Genomic DNA, 17,500 nt, shown 5'->3' on the forward strand with positions numbered 1-17,500 from the left:
GCCAGCACGCACGGGCTTTTAAAGGTAGAATAGCACGAAGTTCGCTGCTCTGCGCATGGAAGGCGCCGGAGCCACTCCGTCTTCTCTACATACCTTAACTGCACTTGCAGGTTAGCCCGTGGATGTTTACTCGCGTGAAGGAGACCGAACTGAACCGGGGAATCGCTGTAATCTGTAACAACCGAATAGAATAGCACGCGGCGCTCCTGTGTTCGTCTCCATGGCTTTCCGTCAGTGACCACTGAAGACTAGACGCGCGTGCCGTCAGAGCTGCCAGTGCGAGGACGTTCTCATTGTTATTGCGAAGCAGTTCTCCAAGCCCCGAGCCCCGACGCGTGAAGCCCGCTGGAGCCCAGAACGGATCGCCTGGAGCCGGACTCCCCGTTCCTCAGGACCATGGTGTTAGACAAGGAAGAGGGTGAGTAGCAATGCCAGCCGACGCTCGCTTCGGGCTTTGAGTGGCTCAGCGTGCTCATTATGTTTTTACTCGGGACTACCGCTGTAGGTTTATTCCGGTTTTAACACGGCTGTCATTTCCCTGCTCCGTTTGTTCCGACAGCGGTACCGTAGCCCACTTTAGAGCCACTTTGGGTGCCTGGCGAGACATTTTGTTCTTTGCTCTGGATGAGAACGAGATCGACTGTGTGGGCACATATGGTGTGGGCTGTGCGTCTTGGCGTACTCTTGAAATGCACTCCACCATCACCGCGGTGTCAGCGTGCGTCGAAATCCCCGAAGTTACCGAATCGGCTCCGGTTCGCTCGCAGCGGCAGCTTCAAATATCCCGTACGCGCGTAAAGCTGCAACACACACGTCCCAAACCAACCCGTTTCTCGGGGATGTGCGGGCTTTGTGCAAATCGTCGCCTTTGTCACATGACATGATCATTTTGCGTTGAATGTAAGAAATTCTTGTCTTCTTCCAGTGCTCATCTGAAGCGTAGAAACAATATATCTAAAATGACCAGAACCCGAGGTCACGTGTAACCCAGAAAGTAGACCACTAACAACTATCAACTTTGTTTTGTAGGCTGCATTAAAAACGCCACCCCCCACGCGCAAACCCACGCACAATACCGTGTTGTGGTGTTTCCTTAATATAGTGTAAAAACCGCTATAAAAAGCCCCCTTGACCTAAAATGGTCTGTTCTCGTCATCTTTCATGGAATATTGCCATCACCCACATTGTAGCTAGGGGCCCTTTTCCTCTCAAAGTAATGGCTTTCATTTCAGACTCATTATTTATGTTTGAAAATGGATATTTCATATCTCTTTGAGCCGAGCATCCTTTCACTAACCCATCTAAAAACCAATAAAGGGACAGACGTAGAAGCATAAATTGGTCTGTCTCTCTGAATACATGTTGTGCTAATGTACCCAGATTAACTCAGCCGTAAATTGTCTCCTTTGGATGTCTGTCTTGCTAAAAGTTCTCCATATGATTCATGTTTTGGATTGCTTTTAACAGCTATCGGCTAAGCAGTATGGGGAATGTACAAGGTGATGCAAATGGCATTAGCGAGCCGGAATGCACAGGAGCATGTAATGCAGTCAATACTACATTAACTACTGATGCCCAATTACAGGAGCGCGGAGTGGCTTTTAGGGGCATTAGGACGTGCAGAAAAGCTTAGATCACCTGCTGCTCATTGCCTGAAAGCTTCACCCTTTGTTTGCTGGGCCCGACCAACTGCAGTGGCATGTTGGCTGGCAGCCGGAGGCCCGTGGAGTGGAGGTCACTGTCCCGCACGCGCTCGGACACTGAAACGCCTGCTCACTGGCCAGATTGACCACAAGCATTTTAATACAGCGTAAGGACTATTAGTGTCTGTGTGTGTGTGTGTGTCTCAAAGAGAGAGAGAGAAACAGTGAATGTCAACATGAAGTAATCTCACTGTCTACATGAGCCATACGACACCCATATCCACAAATTTAAATAACGTTTTGCTCCAGTATAAGTGAACTCAGTCCTGACCATCCACACTTATGCACAACCCGCTCAGTGTGTTGTGAGGTCAGATTTCAAATTTAGATTTTCTGTCTCAAAGAAGTCAATGAATTTGTAATGTGCTGTAACTTGTTCAGGAAGGAAAACCCCCACCTGCTCGTGTGCTTGGTGGGACGGATCCTTTCAGCAGTTTGGCCTTGGAGACAAATTCTCATCATATTTTCTTCTCCCCAAAGTGTCATTCCAGGAAAGTGGGATACAAACGTGCTCCGTTCTCCTTGGTCATGCACTAAGCGTGCGTTCCTTTTCTGGCCTGGAACATCCACAGAAGTGTTCTTCAAACAGCCTTCATTAGACTCGGACCTGCTCGGCCAGAGTGTCGGGTCAGTCGTACTAGTACCCAGCACACAGAGGGCATGGAGATGTGGAGCACTGCCCGACACACATGCCTCGCTCAGGCTTCCTGTCCCCACTCACGCACTTACCGACGTTGTAAGAGTTTTCAGAGCAGCCTGACAAGGATTCCGTGATGGTTTTCCGTTGTTCTGTTTTATTTCATGCACTGTGGTCCATGGTTCATTCCGTAAACTATCGTTATTGAAGAATGTAATTGACCACCAGTGTTACAACGGTGTGGAATCGTACCGGAAATCACGAGACAGCAGGTTACTCGTGCAGGAGACTCAAAGCGTGTCTTACTACACGGCTAAGAAAATGGATAATAATATGCGGTATAACGATTTCTTCTTTACTGACCCAAAAAAGGTCCAATTGCCTTTTTAATACTTGGGGAGGAGAAACAGCAATTCAGCCATTTTCTTTTCCTTTAAGGTATTAAAACTCTGTCCAGAAGCAGGAATAATTGGGTCCTCATTGTGGACACGTCCTGGGCTGACCACTCTCACCGCTAGACTTCGAGAGAAGCGGGCGGTGAGGGGACAGAAGGCCCAGCTATTCAGCCCCGTGATAAATTCTTGATTACCCTTTTCCCTCATTTAATTTATGACCCCCACACGCTGTCTTCCCAGTGAAAACTGGCCATTCACAAAACCTGTGATTGAGAAGCAAATGAACACGGGCCCTGCGCGGCGGCGGCAGCACTAATACAGCCAAGGGCTTCAGGCTCCCATATTTATTTTTTTATATTAAGAATTGCTTCATTCTTTACTTGAGTTACCATGGTAATTGTGACTTGTAGCGATGTTATATTGATTTAGGAAGTGGACAGTAATATTTCTTTTCTGTTATTCTTTTCTGTGAGTTGATTTCTAATTTCTACTTGGAGATTTCTTTCATACATTCCTGAAGTCTTTTCTGTTTTTTCTGTGCTCGCAATGTAATTTTCTTCCTTGTATTTGCTATTTTCTAAGATTATTGGCTTGGTCTTCCTCTAAATTAAACTTGGCAATTTCAAATATTGAGATTACATCAATGTTGTCTTGGCCCTTGGTCTTTCACAGTACGCGTGGATTCGGGACCTAACACTAGTGTTCTCCAGCTTGTGTTGCGTCATCCTGATAAAGCCTTTAAAAACGTTTCTTCTGAGAAAGCTCAAAATGTCCATAGATAGTGTGACTGAAATACTGTATTTAAATAAACAGTATCTTATTCTGTCTAAATGTATCAGAAACACAGCAGATATATGAACATATATTATGTTTCAAATATTTATATTCAACCACAAAATGCCCTTTACATATATACCAAAACATGACAGGAAGTCCTTTGTCACAGTGTTCGTGTGTGTGTGTGTGTGTGTGTGTGTGTGTTCGTGTGTGTGTGTTTGTGCGTGAGTGAGACAGAGAGATTCCGTCAGATCTTCTGCGATATACCAAACGTACAGTTCGCCAAACCCAATTCTGTCTCTATCCCAAGGCCCCAAATCACTATCAACCTCACGCTGTCTCACACCAGCAGCTGCAGATGCTGATCAATCCTAGACTTCCACTGCAGCTCGGAGGAGGCCCGAGTACACGCTCACGAGAGGGGGCTGACAAAGATGAGGGACACGTTCCCAGCACGTGTGTGCACCCGTCTCTGATGCAAATGTCTGCTCCTGTCACAACTCTGCAGCAACTCCATTACAAGGCCTATGAGACTTCTGTGAGAGTGCTTAGTTCTTAGATTCAGAGCTCACGAGTAGTGCACGGCACACCACGCTGCACCTTCCAGTCTCTTGCCTCTCTCTCATACACGCAGGGAGTTGGTACTGCCATATGTTTTATCTAAAGCACATGATTATGAACCACGCGGGTGCTGACCTCTCACCCCACCAACACCCATCCACTGCCGACCTCTGACCCCACCATCACCCATTTTCTCCTGACTTCTTACCCCCCCCCCCCCATCTACTGCCTTCTGGATGTATAAGGATGTACATATTTCTAGGTTCCAGTAAACAAGGGATTCTCAAAGTTGCAAGGACACGCACGCCATCACCGATGGGAAGGTGAAAGCCTGTATATCGTCCTCAGCTACGCTGCCAGGGAGATGAATTGTCATTTTTAGTCTACCTTTTAAAATGTCTCACAACAACCTTATCTTTCACCTCGAGGTCCTGAGATGGATGTAGACAGGTGGCATGTTACAAAAAAAACAAAGATACTAAGAGGGGAAAAAAGAGAGAAAGAACGAACACAAACAAAGGAAAGAGCCTCCCTGTCATGTGTGTAGGGACCGTGGGCGGGCGGAAGCCTCGCGGAACCTTAAAGTGCCTGCAGTTGAAATTGGCTGGACATTTTTGGCTTTTGAAATGTTCGATGTTAGGCTGTTATAAGAACAGGACCAGTGGACGTGAGGACGTCTCCCGGTGGACCTGCTACCAGTAATGGTACATATGCTCCGCTGGAGGAGAGTGTGGGGCCACGTATCGATGATTTTACAGTAGGTGGTTTTTAATTTGCTTTCTTTTAGTCTTTAGACCGCGTGTTATTCCCCGGAGTCGCCTTGTTGTAGCAGCTAGAGCTGCCGATCCTCGCTGGTCCTGCTCCGGCTAGTGTGTGTGTGTCACTGGTCCTCTTGCAGTGGGTCGTCACACTTGGCTCTATCTCATCACAGCCTCTCTTACATCTTCCTACTTACTTATTGGTTTATTTGATTTATTTTTTGCCTCCAACCTCCCTGCCTTTTCCCTCACAGGGCTCCATCTCGTGGTCGTGCTCCAGCTCCAGTTTGTGCCATTTTTCCAAAAGGAGAATTTTCCATAATTGTCCTGCAGGCTACTTTTGACGCATGCTAATGCTAGCGAGAAAAGTGAGAAGCAAAAGTTGTGTGGGTCCCTGACGCGAAAAGGGAGGGAGAGACTTTTACAAACGCTCCTCATTAATCTTATCACACTCTGCAGCTTGATAAAGGCCTGTCTAATGACACCTTCAGCAACACCTGCATTTTGTTCGGGTGAAGTCTGCAAGTCTCAGCGTATCCGGGCTGCTCGTTAGTGTCGCATTTAAGGAGCGAAAGGCAATCGAGGGTGTCGCTCACGGGGTGTAGTTGCTTCAGCCAGTAAACATTACAAAGCTCTGCTGTGAAAATATGGTGGGTGGGGGGGGGATGGCCTTTGAGATGTTTGTGGAAGCAGAAGAGGAATAAAATAGTTGTTTTTGAATGTTTTTGAGCAAGTGACTGCTGTTCTGAGTCATTAATGTGGAATAGAGCAATGCGGCTGCAGGGCTGTCCGGGCACTAGACTTTGCATCTTGTTACAGCCTGATGTGCCATTAGTCCTATTAGCTAGAAGCCCCTGTTTAATCGCCACGGAAATACTCCCCAGACACAGATGTGTTTGTGTTGCTTACTGTCTGAGGACAGCTGCCATAAACTGGTGAAGGGTGTGTGAGCAAGTTGCATGTTTAAAGGTGTGTGTGCGTGTGTGTGTGTGTGTGTGTGTGTGTGTGTGTGTGTGTTTCTGAATAAGCTGGCACTCGTGGAGACTTGTTAATGCAGAGGTTGTGTGCTGTTTTCTGTTCTCCAGGAGAGCTGTTAGGGATTAATGTGCAACTGGATTGTGAAACGCGTAACGCATCCCTGCCCAAGATCTGATTTCAATTTACCAGTCCAGGAAGGAAGAAACTAGTCAAACATTTTAAAAGTGCTTTAATGTTTCTGGAGATTGTAGCTTTCAGATTCTGTGACTCTGCAGACATACCTGGGTAAATATGTTGTCTTGTGCTGCATTCTAAAAAAAGAACTGGCTGTTTATGTATACCGTGTGTGTGTGTGTGTGTGTGTGTGTGTGTGTGTGTGTGTGAGACTGCGTACACGTTTTGTGCTGTTGCCTTGTGTTTGCGGTGCATTACTCCAGAATCAGTGTGTTCTTGCTGGTGATGTTACTCTGTACAGCACATCTGATCAATACTAAAAACTAATATGGCCAAAGTTTACGTAGGAAACATTTATCCCACTTAAATCCTAATAAGAATATTTTTCTCCTCCATTGGACAACTTAATGAAAACTCTTCCCACCTCAATACGCTTGGAAAATGTGTGCAATAAACCTGTAATAACAAACTTCATACAACGAACGCATCTGGAGAAAAATAGCAAAGGAAGCACAATCCAGTCTGACCAGTTCCAATATTACAAGCATTACAATACAAGTATACTACAAGTATATAAAAATCTATTTCTGTTGTATTTTGGAAAACACACTCGTAAAAACAAAAACAAAACCAAGATGGGGGAGGGGTGGGGTTAATGTAAAGTGGTGAAGACTCTAACCAGATACCAGCTTGGTAATCTATCCTTGGTCAGCCTCTGATAAATCAAATCTTGTTAAGTGATTAAAGGTGGTAACTGCAGGTTTGTGTTCTCCCCAGCAGGCGGAGGCTGCGTGGGTTCTGGTTCTGGCCGTGGGTGGATCCACTGCTGAGTGGCAGTTGCGGTCCATGCATGCTGGGTACTCTGGTCCACTTTAATTGAAATTGGAAGGCGTGCATGAGCTGCAGTAGAAGTCCGTCCGCCCTCCGTCCCACGAGCAGTGCCTGGGCCCCTTGTCTTGTCACACTTAAACGTGACGGTCTCCCGTGGACTGCTGGAGCCGATAATGGACTGGCTATTCCATTTAACTCTTGAGTTCTCCTGCAACATCAATAACCTCTGATGGTGTGTCCATTCACTCGTGGAGATCTGCTCACACACACACACACACACACACACACTCTCACGCGCGCACACACACACACACACACACACACACACACACACACAAGCGTGCACACACAAACACAGCCTACCAATACAAGAGTAGATGTAAGTGTGTTTGATTCAAGATTCAAGTGTCTGAAGGGAGAGGGAGTCATGAAACAAGCCCTGTAAATACACAGAAACACATACACACACACACACACACACACACACACACTATCACATTGAAGGCTTGGATGGGCTTCAGTGGTTTGTGGAATTTCAGGGTGGTCCATTGGACAGTCATGTCACAGCACAAACAACAAACAGAAAGGTGCAGCAGCTTTGCATGGATGTGTTCCTCATTCTGCCCTTTTGTGTGTTACCTTCTGCTATTTAAAACAAGTATTTTAGATATTTTAGACAACTAACAGCAGGACAATTTGGGCCCTGCTTGGTTTCCCCTGTAAGGGGCCTGGCGTGGCTCCTTTGCCCAGCTGGCGCCCCCTGTGGTGATTTTGCATTACTCCACGTTAAACGCAGAGTTTCTCCTATTTCCCAGCCTGCCTGCCTCACATCCTGGAGCAACACACCTGCCTCCTGACGTATCCTTTGAAATAATAAGCGCGCAGTAATTGCTAGTGAGAGGTACATTTCATACATCACTTCCTAACCTTGGGAATGACACAAACTTTAGCAGGCCTGCATTTACGGCGAGCCAAACGCATTTTTAATGCAGACTAAGGAGTGTTTTTGGCCGCTATTTTGTAGCGGATGTAAGAAAAACTCGGTGACAGTGCTAATGGAAATCATGAAGTGGCAGATAAGATTGTTCCCCTCTCTCTAAAAGTCTGAAAAGATCTGGGGTTACGGACTAGATGGATGTATCCTCTTTATTCAAATGCTAATGTAGTCTGCAGGAGAAGGAAAAATGAATCGGATTCATATTTATATACATACGAGAAGATGCATTCATCAACTTATTGACTGCATTTGGCTTTTAGTCATCTAAATGGGGACTTTGGCAGGTGGGAGGCAGGTCAAACGCATGCCCCTGACCAACTGCAGGCCAAGGGTCAGCAGGGTTGCCGTTTGATTGGCTGGATGCGGGCTCCCCCTCCTGCCTCCAGGACTGATTTGTTCACCTGATCTTTCTTTCTGAAACTCTCCAGGGTCTCAGCACCCACCTCTGCGTAACCCCGGGCAGGACTGCTGGGCTACTTCTCTCTCTTCCTCTCTTCCTTCTCTCCTTCTTCTCCCTTTTTTTGGAGACAGGCATGGCAGCTCACTTTCCAGAAACGTTTCTCACCATGTGAGGGAATGAAAGTCCAAGTGCTGGAACAAGTAGCCTTCTGCAATAACTCAGGAAAAGCACTGCCAGGGTTTTTTTTTTTTTTTTTGCTCATCTCAGAAATAAGCAGTAATGAATTTAATTAGAAAGCTGTTGCATATCTCTGTGATACATTTCTTTTAATTAACCCCATGTGAATAAATTAAAAATAATAGGGGGTGAAAAGTATGGAGGGGTGGGTACACACACACACACACATACAATCACACAATCACACACAGAACCACTCAAACTAATGAAGTTATCCGTTAATTGGGATTGCATCTGAGCCACAGCTTCAGTGGGCAAATGGGGCACCAGTAGCTAACAATGTGTTCAGTAAAGAGCAAGAGAGATGGAGAGAGAGAGGGGGAGAGTGATTCTTGGGTCTTTCTGACTTTAAGCGTAAGAAATGCCCCTCTGACCTGATGGAAGTGACTGGCAAGGCTGTCCTGTTTGCAGACCCGCCCTGGACAGGCCAGTGCTGAGGGATCAGGAGTGAGTACGCTGCGTAGAGGGGTGTCTGCTAACCTCAGGGGTCAGGACACGTGTAACGTGAAAAGAGCAATTATTCCAGGAGACAAAAGCCTGGGTTAATCCCAGCGGCAGGGTCGCTGGGAAGGAGCGTATGACTCTGTTTACCAGGGCTTAGTGGCTACAGTTTGTGCTAATGAACGATGCCCCACCATCCACCCACTCTGTGAGCCAATTCTGGTTTTCTCTCTCACCCCCTCCCCACTTACCAACGCTAATTATGTCATCATCAGAGCATGCAGATCTAGAAACTAAAACATCTCCTCTCTTTGCCGTAGTGGCACTTTCAGACCTGGAGTGTGCAGGAGGCCGTAGGGTCCACTGCTCATCGTCTCTAAGCTCCTTCTTTATCTGTTTGTCTGTATTACAGCTTGTACATCGCACATGACATTATGAGCAGAGATCTTGGCTTTTGTGTTTGGCAGTAGTGCAGAACTGAGCGTTTACTGCCTCCTTTACGGTAATAATGAGAGCTGAGCGAAGGCCTCTGACTTGTGTAGACGACGGCGAGACATCTGTCCTGTTGCCACGGTGCTGGGTGAGCTCTCTGGAACTGCCCTGGACGCTGTGTGTACGGTGGTCGCTAACACAGCTGCTGAGCATAAGCCCCTCTCCTTCACAGAGCTTCTGCGTTTGAAGGAGCTTCGTCGAGTAGCTTCCACAGAGAGCCTGTCTCTGCTGTCTCTCCTGTTAATGTCTGTCAGACTTGAATATCGAGTACAAATAACACCCTGCACATACGAGCAAGTTGAGCTACAAACAACTGTAGTTTTTTTTACCATTCAGTACAGAACAAGGGCTGTGAGTTCCTGAGTGAATTCCTGCATCTCTGCTGCCCATGTCGGGATGTGCGAACACCTTCTTGCTCCTTACATGCGTTTCTGCTATCGTAAACACAGCTGGTCGTTCATGGGAAACCTTTCCTGGAGCTTTGCGCCAGATGACTGCCTGTAATCCTCCATTGTACGTTTGCGCCACACCAGCTTTCAGCCCCACACACTGGTCCGGCTTCCGCTGGCTGCCAGTCATTTGCACATTTTCAGAATGTTCTGAGACATTGCATACTCCATATCAACAGAGGCGATTAATACAAATCAACACTTATCCGCCAGGACAGATTAAATTTGCTGTTGATCCAGCGTCTGTGGCCGTTGGTATTATTCATCTTTTATTTCATAATTCCCAAAACATTGCAAACCCGCTGGCAGCAAAGCTCCCGCTGATGGTGCTGCGTCACCCCTCACCCCGCTCCCAAACCACCCCAGCTCGCCACGGCCTGCCTCTCCGAGGGGTCCATCCACCTAACTGATCAAATCCATTTAATTCCAGCAGGTGACCCCGACAGAAGGTTGGCAGCGGAGTTTACTTCCGCTGCGCGCACATTTGACAGATTAGCCCACCAGATCGCGCGCTACGGCAGGGAGGGTTGAGCAGTGTGGGGGAGGGAGAGATCATCGGGCCCTTCCTTCTTTTGTCTGAAGATACACTGGTGCGCCGTGAAGATGCGATAATTGCACTGTAATGCTTTAAAACGATTGCTTGAGTGCATGGAAACTGTTCTCTCTCTTTTTCTCTCTTTCACTTTTTCTCTCTCTCTCTCTCTCTCTCTCTCTCTCTCTCTCTCTCTTTGTGCCTCCTCTCTAAACCTTAAATACATCAAAAGCGTACCACATTGATTTGATTTTTTGATATCTACAAAAATGGAACTTGAATTGGAGGCCGATGTAGAAATCGGATCCTATCTCTATAATGGAAAGCACCTGGTCTGACAGTCTCAAATGCAAAACGCTGTAACTGTACATATTCCTAAGAGATAAGGTCTTTAAAGATGCGTGGAAAGGACGACCGTAGCAGGCTGTGCACCAAGTATTAATGGCAAATACTTTTTTCTGTCTCTCTCTCTCTCTCTCTCTCTCTCTCTCTCTTCTGTTCTTTTTTTTTTTGTCTGGGGGAGATGTAGGCAAAGGTAAAAGCTCTATCCTAAAGGAGAAAGCGCATCTCCTGGTAGAATGGGAATCATGGGCTGGATTGCGGGATATGCTTTTTCACGACATGGAATGACACAGGAAGGTCAGTAGCTCTTGTATCTGTTAAATGGTTTGGATTAAGTGGGAGCTGCCTCGCTGCCTGGCGGATCCTTTATTCGGCTAACGCTTTTTTTGTTCTGCCAGACGGAGGCGGCTGAGTAGGGAGTTGCTGCTGGACTAACAGGGTTTCTCCGGCTACAAAGTGCCATGTGACAGGTGTTCAGTTCTGCACCAAACCCCAGAAACAAAAGGGTGCCTCCTGGTATCAGAGACACCGAATCACGTTTCTCTTTATGCTACTAGGGGTTTTTTGTTTGTTTTGTTTTTTTGTCGCGGCTTTTGGGTTTAGAACGTGTTGGAAATATATAGCTGCTGTTGTGGTTTCTGTTGTCGTCTCATAAAGCGAATTTCCACGGCTTGCCGTGGAAGACAAATGTCAAACGTAGCAGGACGATTAGCTCAACGAGAATCCTGCTCACCTCACGTTGACTTTGCAGGTTCTACAAACTCCAAACGCAAAGCTCCAATCGCAGAGAGAGAGAGAGAGAGAGAGAGAGAGAGAGAGAGAGAGAGAGAGAGCTCAAATCTAGGTTAGGGAGAGAAACGTCAACGAAGCTTAGTGTTCTTCCTGCTCGGCTCAAACCTGAATTTGTGCAGGTAATTAAGAACTAGAACACTCCAAGGTTACGAGTGCAGGAAGTGCTCAGGCTGCCTTCACAAAAAGGGTTAAGCTCTACTGCTAACTTTGTGTAAAACACAAACACATTGTTAAAGGATGAGTGGATAGCATGCACAGGATGGGTGGGGGGTCTAAACCAATTACGTGTAGCTCTCCTGAGGTGGGGGGGACGACCTTTGTGTATAATTAGTTCTCTTATTTAAAGCAAAGATTTTGAATAGAATTACTAATTAGCTGTCATAAAAGGCAAATTAAAGATTTTTGTGCCATCCCTGGGGGAATTGAAAGAAGCCTGATTCCCTAGCTCACTCACACACACTCACCCACGCTTGTACGCACATGCACGCACGCGCACACACACTTTTTTTCCCTTCTTCCTCTCAGGCAGGCTCTTTCTCCTCTCATTAAGACTGTTTTTAGTTCTCGGGAAGGCTGACAGGAGGATTCCGCTGGGGTACCTGCACAGCTCTTCTGTAACAAGCCATGAAACGCAGGTAGAAAGAGGAACACCCTCAGCTAGCGCGCCTTCAATATCAAGTCTTTTAGCTTCTTTTACACCAAACATCGGTATTTATAGCGATTTTTGTGATCCTAATGTGGAGGCATCAAGGGGCCCGTCCTGGGGGTGGGGGAGGGGTGTAGGCAGGGGAAGGCACGCAGCTAATTGATGGTTCCCATCAGCGGGGCTGGACCAATTAGCTTCTGCTTTTCCCTCGTCTGATAAAGGACCACGATGGCTGAATACGGCTGCACATCCACATGCAAGCCATCAGCTGAACTAACAAGGCCTTCTACTCTCTTCCTGACTTTCTTCTTTTACGGGAGAAGATGCTAATTATATTATGTTTATAGCACCACTGATGTGTGAATGCTGTGGAGTTACTGAACAGATCTGTGTGCGGTAAAAGCTTTTGTGCATGTGCATGTTAAAAGTGAGCAGAGGGAGTCCAGTGGTGCTGATATAGTACACTAAAGTCAGAAAACACCAACCCAGTTCCTCCCTCTGACGTCAGATAAAGTGTTATTAACGTAAACCCATAAAGCTTTATTAATAATACTAATCTGCACATTGGACAATCAAGAATGGAAAAAGACCTCTGTCTGCAGAACTCAATATAACTTGGCCTGTTACTGAAACCACTGATTTACTGATCACTGAGCTACATGTATTTATCTCTATGGTGTGGTTTAATGGTCTAATAATATGGGGTTTTGGTATCGGGGTGTTGGGTTTTTCGTGTTGGGGTTCTGGTATCGGGGTGTTGGGTGTTGGGGTTCTGGTATTGGGCGGCGGGGCGGCCCTGGGGTGTTTGAAGAGGGCAGTGTGTTTTGAAAGCAGCAAACAAGAGTGGTCCTCTCTGCTGTTCTATTAGTGGGATCAATATCTCAGTGTGGGAGAGAGTGTCTTAAGAGCTGCACCCTGCGCTTTCACAGGGCTGGACCTGTTAGCACTGGCCGAGGGGGGTGAGGGGGGCAGTTGCCATCGGCCTGAGGGTGGCTTTTAGTCACCATACAAATGTCAACCAGCACATAGACTATTAGCGTTTAGTGCAGTTATTAAATGGACTTTATTTGTTCTTTAGCTGCCTAAGAGGCCCTGTGCTGGAGTGGGGGGGTGTGGGGACCTGTGGCAACAGAGCAGGGTTAGTTACTCTGTAGGGAGCAGCATCGAGACATGCACAGATAAGTGTACAAGGAATAAAGTGTGTGTGTGTGCGTGCAGTAAAGCACTTAGGCCGTGACACATTTCACTTGGGGCTGAATGCAAGCTTCTTGTGGTCAGTAGCGTTGTTAAAGGTTAATGTTAAGCCACCAAACATTGGCCATGAAGAGGTTGAGCTTGGGGACTCACCTGGTGAACCCATTCCACACACACACACACACACACACACACACACACACACACACACACACACACACAGCTCAGTGAGACCAGCCCACTACACACACACACACACACACACACACACACACAGCTCAGTGAGACCAGCCCACTACACACACACACACACACACACACACACAGCTCAGTGAGACCAGCCCACCATGTCCAGAGCCCAGTGAGATCAATACACCATGCACAGAGCTCAGTGAGACCGACACACCACTCACACAGCTTGGTGTCAGACTACCTCACCACAGACGCAGCCCACCATGCACACAGCTCAGTGAGACCAACACACCACGCACAATGAGCCGCAGAAACTTACATTGTTCTAAAGCGTCCTGACACGGCATGTGTTTGAACTGCGGTCATTTCGGCGGCGGAGTTAACATCTGTTCTCCTGGTGAGGGAACAGGGCCAGGTGAATGTAGTCCATAGGGGCTTAATGCATATGAAACAGCCACGCTCACGGCCTCACCGAGCCCGCACCAACTCTTATAAAAAAATGAGAGGAAAAGTCACGGGCATCACCTGGGCAGTAAATCACATTTGTCTCCTTATCGCTGCAGGCGTGCCGATGCTCTCCGTCCAGCCCAAAGGTAAGCAGAAGGGCTGCGCCGGCTGTAACCGCAAGATTAAAGACCGCTACCTGCTCAAGGCCCTGGACAAGTACTGGCACGAGGACTGCCTGAAGTGTGCGTGCTGCGACTGCCGTCTGGGCGAGGTGGGCTCCACCCTCTACACCAAAGCCAACCTCATCCTCTGTCGCCGTGACTACCTTAGGTAAGAGAGGGTTCTGGGGGAATTAAAGGGGAAGGGCGTGTCTGATGGGAACTCACCTGATTGGCTCAGTGCTCAGTCTCTTTAAAAAAAAAAAGTTTTCCTCTCTCTTGCGTTATGGCTTCTGCAGACGAGTCAAGTGTGCACCACTTGGACTGTTGAAGTGGTGTCATCACTGTGGTGGGGGACTGTGCATGTTCTGTTCATTTCAGAGTGCACACACACACACACACACACACACACACACACACTAAGAGTAGTGCCCTGTAGAGAATTAACGCTGTACATGTTTATATAAACATGAAGCCTTGCTTACTTCCTTGAGGTCAGAAGAGCAGCTTCAGTGAGAGACTGTGTGGGCGTGTGGATGCTTGTGCGTGTGTGTGTGCGTGTGCGCTACCCCAGACAGTGCGGTGTCAGACCTCTGAGTCTTAGACTGTTTCTGAGCCATCTGCTTGCTAAATTAAACATGATTATTTCCTGGGCGTTAAGTCTTAGTCCCCCGGGTCTTCCAATGAGATCCAGCCATTATCCCCAAGCTGCTTCTCTCGGGGGAGCCAACTGCCAGAGTCTGACCTGCATGCAGGGGCCCTAGCTGGGGTGAGTCGGGGTGGGTTGGGGTGGGACCATCACACCCCAGTCCCTTTAATGCTGTTAGCAGTCAGAGGGAGCGTGAGCTGCGCCAGATGAGGTAATGATGGTGAAAGCATAATGAGTACATCTAGAGCGCATCATATGACAGTTACCAGCAAGTCCAGCCATCCAGCCCCCCAGCTCGGGAGACGGGAGGGGGCGAGGTGAGTGGCAGCCCGGAGACCGCGCTGCTCGTAATGACGTCAGAGAAACACAGATGAAGGCTCTGGTAGTGGAGGAGAGTGGAGTAAGAAGGGCACTGCATGAGTTCTGATGGTCCAATGAGACCCACACGCTGCCCGGCCTTATCGTTTGGCCACGATGGAGATGAAATCTATTATGGAACAAATTACACTTTGCCACTTGGTACTGGAAGACAAGATGGTGCTTTGGAGCTCAAGGTTTTAAAAAGTAGGTGCGGAAAGACTTCATGCAGAACACCCCTGTACACACACACACACACACACACACACACACACACACACACAACACACACACACCCCATACCGGCACCGAGATGGAGAATCTGTCTGGTCCCCTTCTGTAACGAAGTTGAATCCTCACCCAGAATTAGCCTCCCATACAGAGAGGCAGTTCATTAAAGACGTGCGGCTGGATAAAACACACACTGCCTTTATGTTCGGCCCGGAGTTTTGGAACCCTGCCATGTGCACATTAATTATGAGCACAGCTCTGTCTGCATTTGTCCTTCAGAAACACTGTAGTGCCATAATGAACACTCAGTTCTGAATACACACACGTGCACGGCCTCGTGGTGCTGAGCTCACACCTTTCCCAATGCATTAATCATTCACTTCACCCAAGCAAGGTAACATTGGTTCTGTCACCCAAACTGGCCACGCATGTCTGTTTGCACTCAGCACAACAGAATAATTAGACAATATCATTTCTATTTGTGCCCGAGTGTGTGGTAACCTCAGCTGACAATGCCTGCCCCCTCACAGACGTAATGAGGGAACACACCAGACGAAAGCTAACCCAAGACACCCGTTCTCAAGCGAAGTTTAAAAAGATTTTCAGGGACATTCATGTACTGCTTCATTGGTGGGGAACCCCCCAAACTGCAGTATAAATCAGGGGCCTCGGCGCTCCCTGACAGGATTTTTGGGGATCATTTCATGGACCAAGTGCTGTTCCTACTTGTCCCGTAAGCACTAAAACAGTGACATCACTTCCTGCAAGCAAGGCAGCTCCTCCCTCCGCAGTACTGGACCCTCCTCACTTTGGTGGGGGGGGATAACTACGTCTGAACACAAAAAGACCCCACTTCTTGTCACACCTCCAACTCTCGGCACATGAGACATGAGACTGTAAAGTTTTAGTGGCCCGGGTCGCTGATGATGGTCAGAGAACCATGACGCTCCACGACTTCCTGCTTCCAACGGGTCCCAACAAACACGCCACAAAGGTACTGAGTGGACCGTACCATTACTCACACACCACAAAGCTACTGAGTGGGCCGTACCATTACTCACACACCACAAAGGTACTGAGTGGACCGTACCATTACTCACACACCACAAAGCTACTGAGCGGACCGTACCATTACTCACATGCCACAAAGGTACTGAGTGGACCGTACCATTACTCACACACCACAAAGCTACTGAGTGGGCCGTACCATTACTCACATGCCACAAAGATACTGAGTGGGCCGTACCATTACTCACACACCACAAAGCTACTGAGCGGACCGTACCATTACTCACATGCCACAAAGGTACTGAGTGGGCCGTACCATTACTCACACACCACAAAGCTACTGAGTGGACCGTACCATTACTCACACACCACAAAGCTACTGAGCAGACCGTACCGTTACTCACATGCCACAAAGATACTGAGTGGGCCGTACCATTACTCACACACCACAAAGATACTGAGCGGACCGTACCATTACTAACACGCCACAAAGATACTGAGCGGACCATACCATTACTCATATGCCACAAAGCTACTGAGTGGGCCGTAGCATTACTAACACGCCACAAAGCTACTGAGTGGACCATACCATTACTCACATGCCACAAAGATACTGAGTGGGCCGTACCATTACTCACACACCACAAAGATACTGAGCGGACCGTACCATTACTAACACGCCACAAAGATACTGAGCGGACCATACCATTACTCATATGCCACAAAGCTACTGAGTGGGCCGTAGCATTACTAACACGCCACAAAGCTACTGAGTGGACCATACCATTACTCACACACCACAAAGCTACTGAGCGGACCGTACCATTACTCACACGCCACAAAGCTACTGAGTGGGCCGAACCATTACTAACATGCCACAAAGCTACTGAGTGGGCCGTAGCATTACTAACACGCCACAAAGCTACTGAGTGGACCATACCATTACTCACACACCACAAAGCTACTGAGCGGACCGTACCATTACTCACACACCACAAAGCTACTGAGTGGACCGTACCATTACTCACACGCCACAAAGCTACTGAGCGGACCGTACCATTACTAACATGCTACACTGAGGCACAGTTGATGAAGGACCCCGACTGTCCACCTGCTCACTAG

General features: G+C 47.8%; 1 protein-coding gene across 2 annotated transcripts in view; it reads left to right on the plus strand.

The window, feature by feature from the left end:
• lmo1 (LIM domain only 1) overlaps positions 1-17,500 on the plus strand; it is a 23,372-nt gene that overhangs the window by 366 nt on the left and 5,506 nt on the right. The window contains exons 1-2 of one of the 2 annotated variants that reach the window (XM_027025333.3): positions 1-418; positions 14,092-14,305. The exon at positions 1-418 is cut by the window's left edge and continues 366 nt beyond it. In XM_027025333.3, coding sequence (XP_026881134.1) covers positions 397-418; positions 14,092-14,305 — 236 coding nt within the window. In that variant the 5' untranslated portion in view covers positions 1-396. Of the gene's footprint in view, positions 419-4,675; positions 4,831-14,091; positions 14,306-17,500 lie in introns of those variants that run through there. The other variant, XM_027025334.3, reaches the window with a different exon arrangement.

The sequence above is a fragment of the Electrophorus electricus genome, chromosome 3, assembly GCF_041902795.1.
Source record: "Electrophorus electricus isolate QZ-2024a chromosome 3, ASM4190279v1, whole genome shotgun sequence".
Classification (NCBI taxonomy): domain Eukaryota; kingdom Metazoa; phylum Chordata; class Actinopteri; order Gymnotiformes; family Gymnotidae; genus Electrophorus; species Electrophorus electricus.